Source organism: Equus caballus, chromosome 14 (genome assembly GCF_041296265.1).
Source record: "Equus caballus isolate H_3958 breed thoroughbred chromosome 14, TB-T2T, whole genome shotgun sequence".
Lineage (NCBI taxonomy): Eukaryota > Metazoa > Chordata > Mammalia > Perissodactyla > Equidae > Equus > Equus caballus.
Window position 1 is genome coordinate 20,866,318 of NC_091697.1, and position 14,379 is coordinate 20,880,696.

General features: G+C 37.8%; 1 protein-coding gene across 8 annotated transcripts in view; it reads left to right on the top strand.

Annotated features, from left to right (window-relative positions):
• The window catches only part of UIMC1 (ubiquitin interaction motif containing 1), a 141,821-nt gene that overhangs the window by 63,518 nt on the left and 63,924 nt on the right, over positions 1-14,379 (top strand). For all 8 annotated transcript variants that reach the window (XM_070233842.1, XM_070233841.1, XM_023617159.2 and 5 more), the window contains one exon: positions 6,533-6,617. In XM_070233842.1, coding sequence (XP_070089943.1) covers positions 6,533-6,617 — 85 coding nt within the window. The remainder of the gene's footprint in view (positions 1-6,532; positions 6,618-14,379) is intronic.

A 14,379-nucleotide genomic window follows, 5' to 3' on the forward strand; every position in this document is an offset into this window, starting at 1 on the left:
AATATAAGTTAAAAAAAGTATCTATGTAATTGTTTTGATTTGCGTTTCCAAAGTCAAATTGAGCACCTTTTCATATACTTATGAGCCCCATATGTATGTTTTTCTGTAAAGTGTCTTATGTCCTTTGTCTTTAGGGGGAGACTAAATAGTGGTCTTTTTAGTGAATGTAAGAGCTCTTTGTATAAAGGGAAACTTAGCCCTCTATCTGATAAATATATTACATACTTTTCCCCAGTTGTTCTATTGCTTTTTTAAGTACTCATTTTAAATAAATGAGTGTGCGCTGAGTTTAAACATTATTATTGATTTTTAAACCTTGAACGAAGCATTCTCTGAACTTGGGTGCATGCTTACTGGTATTTTGCAGATGGGCCAGTTTTTGCATGAGCATGTATGTGACAGATAATAATGTCAGTATATTATAAATTTTTATTTTTGTTGGTTCCAGATCTACATATTTTCCTTTTTGTTTTGTAAAGAATCTTTAAAAAAAAAAATTTTTATTGAGTTAATGATAGGTTACAATCTTGTGAAATTTCAATTGTACATTGTTGTTTGTCACTTGTGTTGGAGGTGCACCCCTTCACCCTTTGTGCCCACCCCCCACCTCACCTTTCCCCTGGTAGCCACTAATCTGTTCTCTTTGTCTACATTTTTAAATTCCTCGTGTGAGTGGAGTCATACAGAGATTGTCCTTCTTTATCTGGCTTATTTCATTTAACATAATTCCCTCAAGTTCCATCCATGTTGTTGCAAATGGGACGATTTTGTTCTTTTTTATGGCTGAGTAGTATTCCACTGTATATATATATACCACATCTTCTTTATCCAGTCATCAGTTGATGGGCACTTAGGTTGCTTCCATGTCTTGGCTATTGTAAATGATGCTGCAGTGAACATTGCGGTGCATGGGACTTTGGGAATTGCTGACTTCAAGCTCTTTGAATAGATACCCAGTAGTGGGATTGCTGGATCGTATGGTAGTTTTATTTTTAATTTTTTGAGGAATCTCCATACTGTTTTCCATAGTGGCTGCACCAGTTTGCATTCCCACCGGCAGTCTATGAGGGTTCCTTTTTCTCCACAACTGCTCCAGCATTTATTACTATCTGTTTTAGTTATTTTTGTCATTCTAATGGGTGTTAGGTGATATCTTAGTATAGTCTTGATTTGCATTTCCCTGATGCACAGCAATGATGAACATCTTTTCATGTGCCTATTGGCCATCTGTATATCTTTGGAGAAATGTCTGTTCATGTCTCCTGCCCATTTTTTGATCGGGTTGTTTGATTTTTTGTTGTTGAGTTGTGTGAGTTCTTTATATATTATGGATATTAAGCCTTTGTCGGATGTATGACTTGCAAATATTTTTTCCCAGTTAGTGGGTTGTTTTTTTGTTTCAATCCTGTTTTCCTTTGGCTTGAAGAAGCTCTTTAGTCTGATGAAGTCCCATTTGTTTATTCTTTCTATTGTTTCCCTTGTCTGAGAAGACATGGTGTCTGAAAACATCCTTTTAATATTGAAGTCAAAGAGAGTACTGCCTACATTTTCTTCGAGAAGCCTTATGGTTTCAGGTCTCAGCTTTAGGTCTTTGATCGATTTTGAGTTTATTTTGGTGAATGGTGAAAAAGAACAGTCAATTTTCATTCTCTTACATGTGGCTTTCCAGTTTTCCCAGCACCATTTGTTGAAAAGACTTTCTGTTCTCCATTTTATGCCCTCAGCTCCTTTGTTGAAGACTAGCTGTCCATAGATGTGTGGTTTTATTTCTGGGCTTTCAATTCTCTTCCATTGATCTGTGCACCTGTTTTTGTACCCAGTACCATGCTGTTTTGATTACTGTAGCTTTGTAGTATGTTTTGAAGTCAGGGATTGTGATGCCTGCAGCTTTGTTCTTTTTTCTCAGGATTGCTTTAGCAATTCGGGGTCTTTTGTTGCCCCATATGAATTTTAGGATTCTTTGTTCTATTTCTGTAAAGAATGTCATTGGGATTCTGATGGGGATGGCGTTGAATCTGTAGATTGCTTTAGGTAGAATGGACATTTTAACTATGTTTATTCTTCCAATCGATGTACATGGAATGTCTTTCCATCTCTATGTCGTCATCCATTTCTTTCAGAAAAGCCTTGTAGTTTACGTTGTATAGGTCTTTCACTTCCTCAGTTAAGTTCACTCCGAGGTATTCTTTTTGTTGTAATTGTGAATGGTATTGTGTTCTTGAGTTCTTTTTCTGTTAGTTCATTATTAGAGTATAGAAATGCTACTGATTTATGTAAATTGATTTTATACCCTGCAACTTTGCTGTAGTTGTTGATTACTTCTAAAAGTTTTCCAATGGATTCTTTGGGGTTTTCTATATATAACATCATGTCGTCTGCAAACAGCGAGAGTTTCACTTCTTCCCTCCCTATTTGGATTCCTTTTATTCCTTTTTCTTGCCTGATTGCTCTGGCCAGGACCTCCAGTACTGTGTTAAGTAAGAGTGGTGATAGAGGGCATCCTTGTCTCGTTCCTGTTCTCGGGGATGGCACTCAGTTTTTGCCCATTGAGTATGATATTGGCTGTGAGTTTGTCATATATGGCCTTTATTATTATGTTGAGGTAGTTCCCTTTTATCCCCATTTTGTTGAGAGTTTTTATCATAAATGGCTGTTGGATCTTGTCAGATGCTTTCTCTGCATCTACTGAGATGATCATGTGGTTTTTATTCCTCAGTTTGTTGATGTGGTATATCACGTTGATTGATTTGCAGATGTTGAACCATCCCTGTGTCCCTGGTATGAATCCCGCTTGATCATGATGTACGATCCTTTTGATGAATTGCTGTATTCGGGTTGCCAAAATTTTGTTGAGAATTTTTGCATCTATGTTCATCAGCAATATTGGCCTGTAGTTCTCCTTTTTCGTGGTGTCCTTGTCAGGTTTTGCTATCAGCGTGATGTTGGCCTTGTAGAATGAGTTAGGAAGTGCTCCATCCTCCCTAATTTTTTGGAATAGCTTGAAAAGGATAGGTATTAAATCCTCTCTGAAAGTTTGGTAGAATTCCCCAGGAAAGCCGTCTGGTCCTGGGGTTTTATTCTTTGGGATGTTTTTGATGGCTGTTGCAATCTCTTTTCTTGTGATTGGTCTGTTCAAATTGTCTGCTTCTTGAGTGAGCTTTGGGAGATTGTAGGAGTCCAAGAATTTATCAATTTCCTGTAGGTTATCCATTCTGCTGGCATATAGTTTTTCGTAGTATTCTCTTATAATCCGTTGTGTTTCTGCAGAGTCTGTTGTTATTTCTCCCCCTTCATTTCTGATTTTGTTTATTTGAGCTTTCTCCCTTTTTTCTTTGTAAGTCTGGCTAGGGGTTTGTTAGTTTTATTTATCTTCTCAAAGAACCAGCTCTTGGTTTCATTGATCCTTTCTACTGCCTTTTTTGTTTCAGTAGCATTTACTTCTGCTCTGATTTTTATTATTTCTCTCCTGCTGACTTTGGGCTTTGTTTGTTCTTCTTTCTCTGATTCAGTTAGGTGTAGTTTAAGATTGCTTATTGGCGATTTTTGTTGTTTGTTAAGATGTGCCTGTATTGTGATGAATTTCCCTCTTAATACAGCTTTTGTTGTATCCCATATGAGTTGGTATAGCATGTTATCATTTTCGTTTGTCTCCTGATATTTTTTGATTTCTTCTTTAATTTCTTCAATGAGCTATTGCTTGTGCAATAGCATATTGTTTGGTCTCCACATCTTTGTGCCTTTCTCAGCTTTTTTCTTGTAATTAATTTCTAGCTTTATAGCATTATGATCAGAGAAGATGCTTGTTATTATTTCAATTTTTTTAGATTTGTAGAGGCTTGCCTTGTTTCCCAACATATGGTCTATCCTTGAGAATGTTCCATGTGCGCTTGAGAAGAGTGTGTATTCTCCTGTTTTTGGATGGAGTGTTCTATATGTCTATTTAGTCCAGCTGTTTTACCTTTTCGTTTAGCTCCACTGTTTCCGTGTTGATTTTCTGTCTGGATGATCTGTCCATTGATGTGAGTGGGGTGTTGAGGTCCCCTACTATTACTGTGTTATTTTTGATATCTTCTTTTAGGTTTGTTTACAGTTGCTTTATGAACTTTGGTGCTCCTGTGTTGGGTGCATAGATATTTATAGGTGTTATTTCTTCTTGATGAAGTATCCCTTTGATCATTATATATTGGCCCTCTATGTCTCTCTTTACCTGCCTTATCTTGAAATCTGTTTTGTTTGATATAAGTATTGCGACACCTGCTTTCTTTTGTTTGCTATTGGCTTGGAGTATCGTCTTGTACCCCTTCACTCTGAGCCTGTGTTTGTCCTTGGAGCTGAGGTGTGTTTCCTGGAGGCAACAAATTGTTGGATCTTGTTCTTTAATCTGTCTTGCCACTCTGTGTCTTTTTATTGGAGAGTTCAGTCCATTTACGTTGAGGGTGATTATTAATGCATGCGGGCTTAATGCTGTCATTCTGTTGCTCGTTTTCTGGTTTTTCCGCATTTCATTTGTTTCTCGTCCTGTGTGTTTTAGCCTACCCATTGACTTATGCAGTTTCTTATGCTGGGTTTCTTAGCTTTTTCCTTATTTGTGTTTTGTGTCTCTGTTCTGTTTTTAAGTTTAGTGGCTACCTTGAAGTTTGTATTCAGAATCTTGTGCATAACATAGTCCATTTTCTGGTGGCCTCTTACTTCCTTAGTCTACACTGATTCAGTCCCTTTCCTCCTCCCCTCCTAAATTATTATTTCCATCTCTTATTCCAACTTGTGTTGTGAGTCTGTGGTTAGAGTGATAAGATTGTCTTTGCTTTGGTGATTTCCTTACCTTTATCCTAATGCTATAGTTGAATATTTGCTATCCTATTCTGGTTCTATCTATTTGTCTCCCTAGTCTGTGTTTTATGACCCCTTTCTCCCTTTTTTCTTTTTTCAGGTATGAGAGCCTTGAGGATTTCTTGCAGGGGGTGTCTTGTGGCTACTAAGTCCCTTAGCTTTTGTTTGTCTGCAAAAGATTTAATTTCTCCCTCATATCTGAAGGATATTTTTGCTGGATAGAGTATTCTTGGCTGAAGATTTTTATCCTTCAAAGCTTTGAATATGTCATTGGAATGTCTCGTAACTTGTTAGGTTTCTGTAGAGAAATCTGCTGAAAGTCTGATAGAGGTTCTTTTGTAGGTTATTTTCTTCTGCCTTCCTGCCCTAAGTATTCTTTCTTTGTCATTCATTTTTGCCATTTTTACTACTATATGCCTTGCAGTAGTTCTTTTTACATGCACAAATCCAGGAGATCTGAAAGCTTCCTCCACACACATTTCTCTCAATCTGTAGATTTGGGAAGTTCTCTGCTATTATTTCTTTCAGCACACTTTATGCTCCATTTTCCTTTGCCACTCCCTCAGGAATACCGATGATTCTTAAGTTGCATTTTCTCATTGAGTTGGCTATTTTTCAGAGATTTTCCTCAGTTTTTTCATCCTTAGTTCTCTTTCTTCCGCTGTCTGGAGCCATTTAATCTGTCTATCCTCGATTATGCTAATTTGCTCCTCTCTGGTGTCTACATGGGCATTCAGGGAATCCATATTCTGTTTTATCTTATCCATTGTATTTTTTATCTCTGGTATTTCTGATTGATTCTTGTTTATAGTTTCAGTCTCTTTTGTGAAGTAACTCTAGAACTCATTGACATGTTTCTCTATATTTCCCTTTACCTCATTGAGTTTTTTGATGATAGCTATTCTGAATTCATTCTCACTTAGTTTACCTATTTCCAAGTCTTCAGGACATACTTCTGTGTTTTTATTGTTTTCCTTCTGGTCTGGAGCTTTTATACATTGCTGGATGGTAGAGGAGTGGTTTTTGTGCCTAATGCTGTTATTCGATTGCAGTTACAGCCTGTCGTCACTAGATGGGGTGGAAGCCAGCAGGTTCTGAGCCCTCCACCTTCAGCCGTTATGGTGGCACACAGCGTGGGTTGGGGGAGGAGGGACACTTTCTCTTGCATGCAGACCTCGATTCTAATTAGCTCTCACTCTCTGGTTTCCTGGGGCCTTGGCTTGATGGGGTCCCCCTTTGCGAAAGCTTTCCTCCATTAGAGGGTTTCTGCTGCAGTGGCCTGTGGGAGTCCTGGAGGATACCCTGGACGTGCGGCCCCACCCCCGCAGCTGCGATCCCAGTCTTTAGGGGAGGGAGAAAAGTTCTCTCTTACCCTCTTCCAGCTCCTCTGAGGGGGGCTCCAGCCTCTCCACCATTTTGCTGCTGTGGGTCTCTGACGATTACTGTGCTATTAGGATTTTTTTGTTGGAATGCGGTTGCTCCTTTTGGTTGTAATTTGGAGGGAAGAGAGTCCTGGGCGAGCTCACTCCACCGTGACGCTGAAGTCACCTTCCTAAAAAATCTTTTTTTGATGTTTTCTGTGAAGATTTAAACAGCCACTGATTCTTCAGAGGCTCAGTAGCTGCTGTTAGCTGTAGAGGAGGTAGAAAGAATATTACTTTTAACAGTAGCAATTCTGATCATATTTCTTGTTTTGCAACAGGAACCAAAGGAGGAGAATGGACTGCAGAAAATGAAGACAAAACAGTCAAATAGAGCTAAGTGTCTGGCTAAAAGAAAAATTGCACGTATGTTTTCGTTTTTGTGTTACGAATGGTTTTATAAATTGCAACGGTTATAGAATTGACACTAGTTTCTTCATTAGGAAGAGATTTCTCTGAAGAAGGGTGTGTGTGCTTCCTGTTATTCTGGTTTCCATCAAAATTTTTAGGAGTTGCAATTACCTACAGCTTATATAATTAACTTATTAGAGACAGAATGTTGAAAGTAAAAATGTGACCTTCAGAGTTAGGCACACTTGAATCTTAGTCCTTGTTTCAGCCCTTACTGTGTGAACCTTAGGCAGATTAATGCTTTCAGCCTATCTGTTTCCTCAATAAAATGCAGATAATAACACTTAGAGAGTCACTTGGTGGCTCAAATAATGGTACTTATTACTATTTTTGTCATTAAAATTATAACGGAAAAACTCTTCTTTGTGTCTCCTTTACTCTCAGTCCTTCACTACGGTCATCAGATGTGTAGGGGTTTTTTCTCCACACCAAGCAGTTCTCCAGTTCTTTAGCAGACACTGACTGGGTGTCCTACAATTTAGCTTAACCCTAACACTACCTGCAGATAGTGTCAGATCCCGCAGTCCCACAGGACTACCATCATTTTAGATGCCAGTTGTAAGTCCAGGTTGTTACCTGTGCTTCTCACTGATTGGCTGTAAATCAGAGGTTTCTATGACCCTTGCCTCACGTTCAGTTAATTTGCTAAAATGGCTCAGAGGACTCAGGGAAACAGTTTACTTAGTAGGTGACTTGTTTATATTATAAAGGATCTAACTCAGGAACACCCAGATGGAAGAGATGCATAAGGCAAGATGTGGGGGAAGAGGTTGAGAGCTTCCATGCTCTCTAGGTGTGTCACCCTTCCGGTACCTCCACAAGTTCACCAAGTGTAAGCTTTCTAAACCCTGTAGTTTAGGGATTTTTATGGAGGTGTCATTATCCAGGCATGATTGATTAAATCATTTTCCATTGGTGATTAATTGGACCTCCAGCCAGCCCTTCTCTCTTCCCTCTGGAGGTTGGGGGTTGGGACTGAAAGTTCCAACCCTTTAATCACAAGGTTGGTTCCCCTGGCAGTCAGCCCCCCATCCTTAGGGCCTTTCCAAAAGTAAACTCATTAACTTAAACACAGGTGTGGTTGAAAGAGGATTGTTATGAATAACAAAAGACACTTACTGGTCTTTTCACTTAGGAAATTCCATTTGTTGGAGCTTTTGCTTTCTCTTCTCACTTTGTTACTTAATTGTGAAGTTATTTAATAATTATTATTTTTTGCATTTTAACGTGATGTGAGATGTTCAAGTATTTCAGTGAATTTTTCAGAAAGTACAATAGCTAGTTGAAATTATTACAGCAGTTGATTGAAGATAAACAAGGCTTTTTTCACTGTTAATTTGAACTTTGTTGGTTTAAAGTATAATTCTGAGTCTTGTAAAATTAACCACAAACAGCTCTTTGTTTATATCGTGTTATATCTAGAGATGGTTGTCACTATGGTTGGATCTGTTAAATGTACTCAAGTTACTTTCAGTCTTTAGAGTTATTGATAGTAGTTAGTTTTTGAGATGAAATAATCTGTATCAATTGATAGTTAAGTTTTTGTCACCATTTGTAGACTGTTGATAGTTGTCTGCTTGGTTGTTCTGGGTCTTTATAGTCAAATGGAGTTTTAGTTTTTTATTTAGTTGTGCCATTCTTTTTTATCCATTCTGACAACTTCTGTCTTTTAATCGTAATTACTGATGATTGGATTAAAATCTACCATTTTGAAAGCCGTTTATTTGTTCTGGTTTTCTTTGTTTCTTTTTTCCTGTCCTTTTTTTTTAGTGTTGTTTTATGATTCCATTTTATTTCTACTATTGAATTATTACTTATAGCTCTTTTAAAAACTGTTTAGTGTGGGGCTGGCCCTGTGTCTGAGTGGTTAAGTTCACGCGCTCTGCTTCAGCAGCTCAGGGGTTCCCCAGTTCAAATCCTGAGTGCGGGCGTGGCACCGCTCATCAAGCCATGCTGAGGCAGCATCCCACATGCCACAACTAGAAGGACTCACAACTAAAAATATATAACTATGTACTGGGGGGATTTGGGAGAAAAAGGGAAAATAAAATCTTTAAAAAACAAACAACAAAAACCTGTTTAGTGTTTGCTGTAGAGTTTACAATAAACATATTTAATTAATCACAGTCACCTTCAAATAATGTTATGTTTCTTCACATGTTGTGTAAAGACTGTAACATTATACTCCCAATTCTCTTCTACCCTCCTCTGTGTTATTTTCTATACATTTTACTTTTGCATATCTTATAACATACAATGCAGTGAAGCTATTTTGCTTCAGATAGTTAATTGTCTTTTAGAGCAATGGAAATAAAAAATAAAGAATTCTATGCTTTCTTTTATTTGTGCCATCTCAAGGACTGTTTATTTCTTTACGTAGAAATAATAGTTTCTGTGGACATAGTTTCTGTCCATTATCATATTCTTTCTGCTGGAAGAGCTTCCTTTATCACTTCTTGTAGTATAGACCTGTTGCCAATTAATTCTCTATTTTTGTTTTTCTGAGAAATTCTTTATTTCTCTCTCTCTCTTTTTCTTTTTGCTGAGGAAGATTAGCCCTTGAGGATCAAGGATGCCCCACGGAGAAAAGCCCAATGGGTCCTGGCCTACATACTCATCTGTATCATCCTCCAGGAAGCATAAGATGTCCTGACCTGATCCAATCTGGTTCTTATCTAAAGTTATAGGACCACCCAATAACCAGACCCCACCTACACTAATACCACTTTAATGAACTTTTTTTTACATAATCTTTCCTTTGTCTTGTAAACAGATAACTCACATACCCATGCCTTATAAATTTAGCCCTACTCTCACGCCATGTTTGCAGCTCTTCACTGCCCACTGGATTGTATCCCCATGCTACTCCATGCTAGTCTCTGAATAAAGGAGCACTACTACCAGGCCTTGAAAGTCCAGGAAATCTTTCTTTCAACTCTTGGGCTCACCAAGCCCACATCACCCTGAACTAACATCTGTGGCAATCTTTCTCCACTTTATGTGTGGGACCCTGCCACAGCATGGCTTGATGAGCAGTGTGTAGGTCCATGCCTGGAATCTGAACTTGCGAACCCAGGCTGCTGAAGTGGAGTGTGCCGAACTTAACCGCTGTGCCATGGGGCTGGCCTCTATTTCTCCATTTTTTATGGGAACTGCTTTGTTGAGTTATAACTCACATGCCCTGCAATTCATTCAACATACAGTACATTCATTTAAAGTGTACAGTGGTTTTTAGCCATTAACAGTGTTGTGCAATCATCACCACAGTCTAATTCTAGAACATTTTCATCACCCCCTAAAAGAAACACCATATGCTTACCGTCACTCAAAGCCCTCATCCCACCCAGCCCTAAGCAATTACTAGTTTACTTTCTGTCTCCATAGATTTGCCTATTCTAGACATTCCATATAAATGGAGTCATATAATATGGGGTCTTTTGTCACTGGCTTCTTTCACTTAGCTTAGTGTTTTCAGGTTGATCCATGTTTTGACATGTATCAGTACTTCATTCCTTTATTGCCAATAATATTCCATTATATGGATGTACCACATATTGTTTATCCATTCATTATTTGATGGACATTTGGGTTGTTTCTACTCTGGCTATTGTGACTAACGTTGCTGTAAACATTCATGTACAAATTTTTGTGTGGACATACGTTTTTATTTTCTTGGATATATACCTAGGAGTGGAATTCATCGGTCATATGGTAACTCAATATTTGATTGTTTGAGAAAGTGCCAGACTGTTTTATAAAGTGGCTGCACCATTTTATGTTTCTACCAGCATCGTATGAGGGTTCCACTTCCTCCCCATCCTTGTCAACACTTATTTTCCACTTTTAAAAAATTATAGGCAGCTTAGTGGGCTTATAGTGGTATCTCAGTGTAGTTCTGATTTGCATTTCTCTAATGATTGATGTTGAACATCTTTTCATGTGCTTATTGGCCATTTGTATATCTTCTTTGGAGAAATGTCTATTCAGATCCTTTGCTCATTAGAATTTTTTTATTGTGGTAAAATACATATAAAATATACTATTTTAATTATTTAAAAATATTTTTATCCTGAAAGGGGTGTTGAATTTTCTCAAATGCTTTTTCTATGTCTTTTGAGATGATCAGGTGGGTTTTGTCCTTTGTTCTCTCGATTTGGTGTATTAATTGATTTTCTTAGGTTAAATCAACTTTGCATTCCTAGGATAAATTATACTTTGTTGTAGTGTATGGTGCTTTTTATATGTTGCTGAAATTGGTTTTCTAGTATTATGTTGAGGATTTTTGCATCTGCAGTCATAAGACATATTGGTCTGTAGTTTTCCTGTGATATCTTTGTGTGGATTTGGTATCAGGCTAATACTGACCTCATGGAATGAGTTCCCTCCTCTTTTGCTTTTGGAAGAGAATTGGTATTAATTTTTGTTTAACTGTTTTGCAGAATTTACCAATGAAGCCGTCTGGGCACTGACCTGGACCTATCTTTGTGGATAGTTTTTGATTACTAATTCAGTCTGTTACCTGTGTTGTTCTATTCACAGTTTCTATTTCTGCTTGAGTCAATTTTGGTAGTTTATGTCTTTCTAGCACTTTTTCCATTCCATCTAAGTTATCTCATTTATTGGCATACAGTTGTTCGTAATATTCCCTTATAATTCTTTTTGTTTTTGTAAGATCATCGGTATTGTCTCCACTATCATTCCTGCTTTTAGTTATTTGAGTCTTCTCTTTTTTTCCCCCTGCTCAGTCTAACTCAAAGTTTGTCAACTGTGTTGAAGTTTTCAGAAAAACCACTGACTTTTCATTTCATTGATTTTCTTGTTTTTCTATTAATTTCTCCTCTATTCTTTATTATTTCCTTCCTTCTGCTTTCTTTAGGTTTACTTTGCTCTTTTTTCCCTGTATCTTAAGGTGGAAGTTTAGGTTATTGATTTGAGATCTTTCTTTTTTAACACAGGCATTAGATAGCTGTAAATTTCCCTTTAAGTACTGCTTTAGCTGTATCCCATAAGTTTTGAAGACATACTTTCATTTTCATTCATCTCAGAGTATTTTTTACTTTCCCTTGTGATTTCTTCTTTGACCTATTAGCTATTTTAGTGTGTGTTGTTTAACTTCCACGTATGTGTCAACTCCCCAAAGTTCTTCTTTCTGTTATTTCTAATTTTACTCATTATGGTTGGAAAAAATACTTTGTGTGTTTTTTGTCCTTTTATGTTTGTTGAGGCTTGTTTTATCACCATTATATGGTCTATCCTGGAGACTATTCCATGTACTTGAGGAAAATGTATATTCTACTGTTGTTGGATGGAGTGTTCTGTAGCTATATGGTTTAGTTGCATGAAATGTTATGTAGATAGGTGTTTCGTCTAGTTGGAGTGTAGTGTTGTTTAAAACGTGGATTTCCTTGTTGATGTTCTGCCTAGTCCTCCCTATTACTGAAAGTGGTATATTGAATCTTCTAAATTTTTCTTTTTTAAAGATTTTATTTTTTTCCTTTTTCTCCCCAAAGCCCCCCAGTACATAGTTGTATATTCTTCGTTGTGGGTCCTTCTAGTGGCATGTGGGACGCCGCCTCACCGTGGTTTGATGAGCAGTGCCATGTCCGCACCCAGGATTCGAACCAACGAAACACTGGGCCGCCTGCAGAGGAGCGCGCGAACTTAACCACTCGGCCACGGGGCCAGCCCCGAATCTTCTAAATTTTTGAGAAATATTTTTCCTGGTTACAGAATTCTGGTTTGACAGTTTTTTCTGTTAGCATTTTCCAAATTATCACTCTATTGTCTTCCGGCTGCAGAGTTTTTGATGAGAAGTTGGCTTTAATTCTTATCTTTATTCTTTTGTATGTAACGTGTTTTTTTCTCTGTCTGCCTTCAGTATATTCTGTAACTTTGTTTTTTACCGGTTTGAATATGATGTTTGGGTGTAAGTTTTGGGGAGGGAGCATGGAATATATTTTTCTGGATTTTCTTTTTGGATCTGTGATTTGGGGTATTTTATTAACTTTGGAAAATTCTCAGCCTTCGTGTGTGTGTATATATACATATATATAAAATTTTGTTTTATTAAGAATTTTATGTTTTACATTAGGGTTCACTCTTGGTAGTGTACATTCTGTGGGTTTTGACAACTGTATAATGACATGCATCCATCATTATGGTATCATACAGAGTATTTTCACTGCCCTAAAAGTCCTCCTTGCTCTGCCTATTTGTCCCTCCCCGACCCTCCCTGCCAGTCTCTGGCAGCCACTGATCTTTTTGCTGTTTCCATAGTTTTTCCTTTGCTAGAATGTCGTATAATAGGAATCATACAGTATGTAGCCTTTTCAATTTTTCTTCTTTCACACAGTAATATGCATTTACAGTTTCTTCATGTTTTTTCTTGCTTTTGATAGTTTATTTCGCTTCAGCACTGAACAATATTCCATTATCTGGATATGCCATAGTTTATAATTTATCTATTCACCTACCGAAGGACATTTTGGTTGTTGCTTCCAGGTTTTGGCAATTAAGAATTAAGCTGCGGGGCTGACCTGGTGGCACAGCGGTTAAGTGCACACGTTCCACTTCAGTGGCCTGGGGTTCGCCAGTTCAGATCCCAGGTGCGGACATTCCACTGCTCATCAAACCATGCTGTGATAGGCGTCCCACATATAAAGTAGAGGAAGATGGGCACGGATGTTAGCTCAGGGCCAGTCTTCCTCAGCAAAAAGAGGAGGATTGGCAGCAGTTAGCTCAGGGCTAATCTTCCAAAAAAAAAAAAAAAAAAAAAAAGAAGCTGCTCTAAACATCTTTGTGCAGGTTTTTGTGTAGATGTGAGCTTTCAACTCTTTGGGGTAAATATACCAAGGAATTAATTGCTGGATTGTCTGGTAAGAATATGTTTAGTTTTGTAAGAAACCACCAAACTGTCTTCCAAAGTGGCTGCACCCTTTAGTATTCACACCATCAATGAATGAGAGTTCCAGTTGCTCCATACCCTGGCCAGCATTTGGTGTTGTCAGAGTTACAAAATTTGGCCATTCTAATAGGTATGTAGTGATATCTTATTGTTCTTTTAATTTGCATTTCCCTGATGACATATGATGTGGAATATCTTTTCGTATTTCATATTTGCTATCTATATCTTCTTGGTGAGGTGTCTATTAAAGACTTTAACACACTTTTTTTTTTAAAGGTTTTATTTTTTTCCTTCTTCTTCCCAAAGCACCCCCGTACATAGTTGTGGATTCTTCGTTGTGGGTCCTTCTGGTTGTGGCATGTGGGACGCTGCCTCAGCATGGTTTGATGAGCAGTGCCATGTCCACACCCAGGATACGAACCAACGAAACACTGGGCTGCCTGCAGCGGAGCTCACGGACTTAACCACTCAACCACGGGGCCAGCCCCTAACCCGCTTTTTAGTTGAGTCATTTCTTATTGCTGAGTTTTAAGAGGTCTTTGTATATTTAATAGTCCTTTATCAGATGTATCTTTTGTAAATATTTTCTCCCAGTCTGTGGCTTGTCTTCTCATTCTCTTGACATTGTCTTTTGCAGAGCAGGAATTTTTGATTTTAATAAAGTCCAGGTTATCAGTTACTTCTTTCATGGATTGTGCCTTTGGTGTTGTATCTAAAAAGTCATTGCCATACCGAAGATCATCTAGATTTTCTCATATGTTATCTTTTAGGACTTTTATAGCTTTTTCTTTTACATTTAAGTCCTTGATCCAT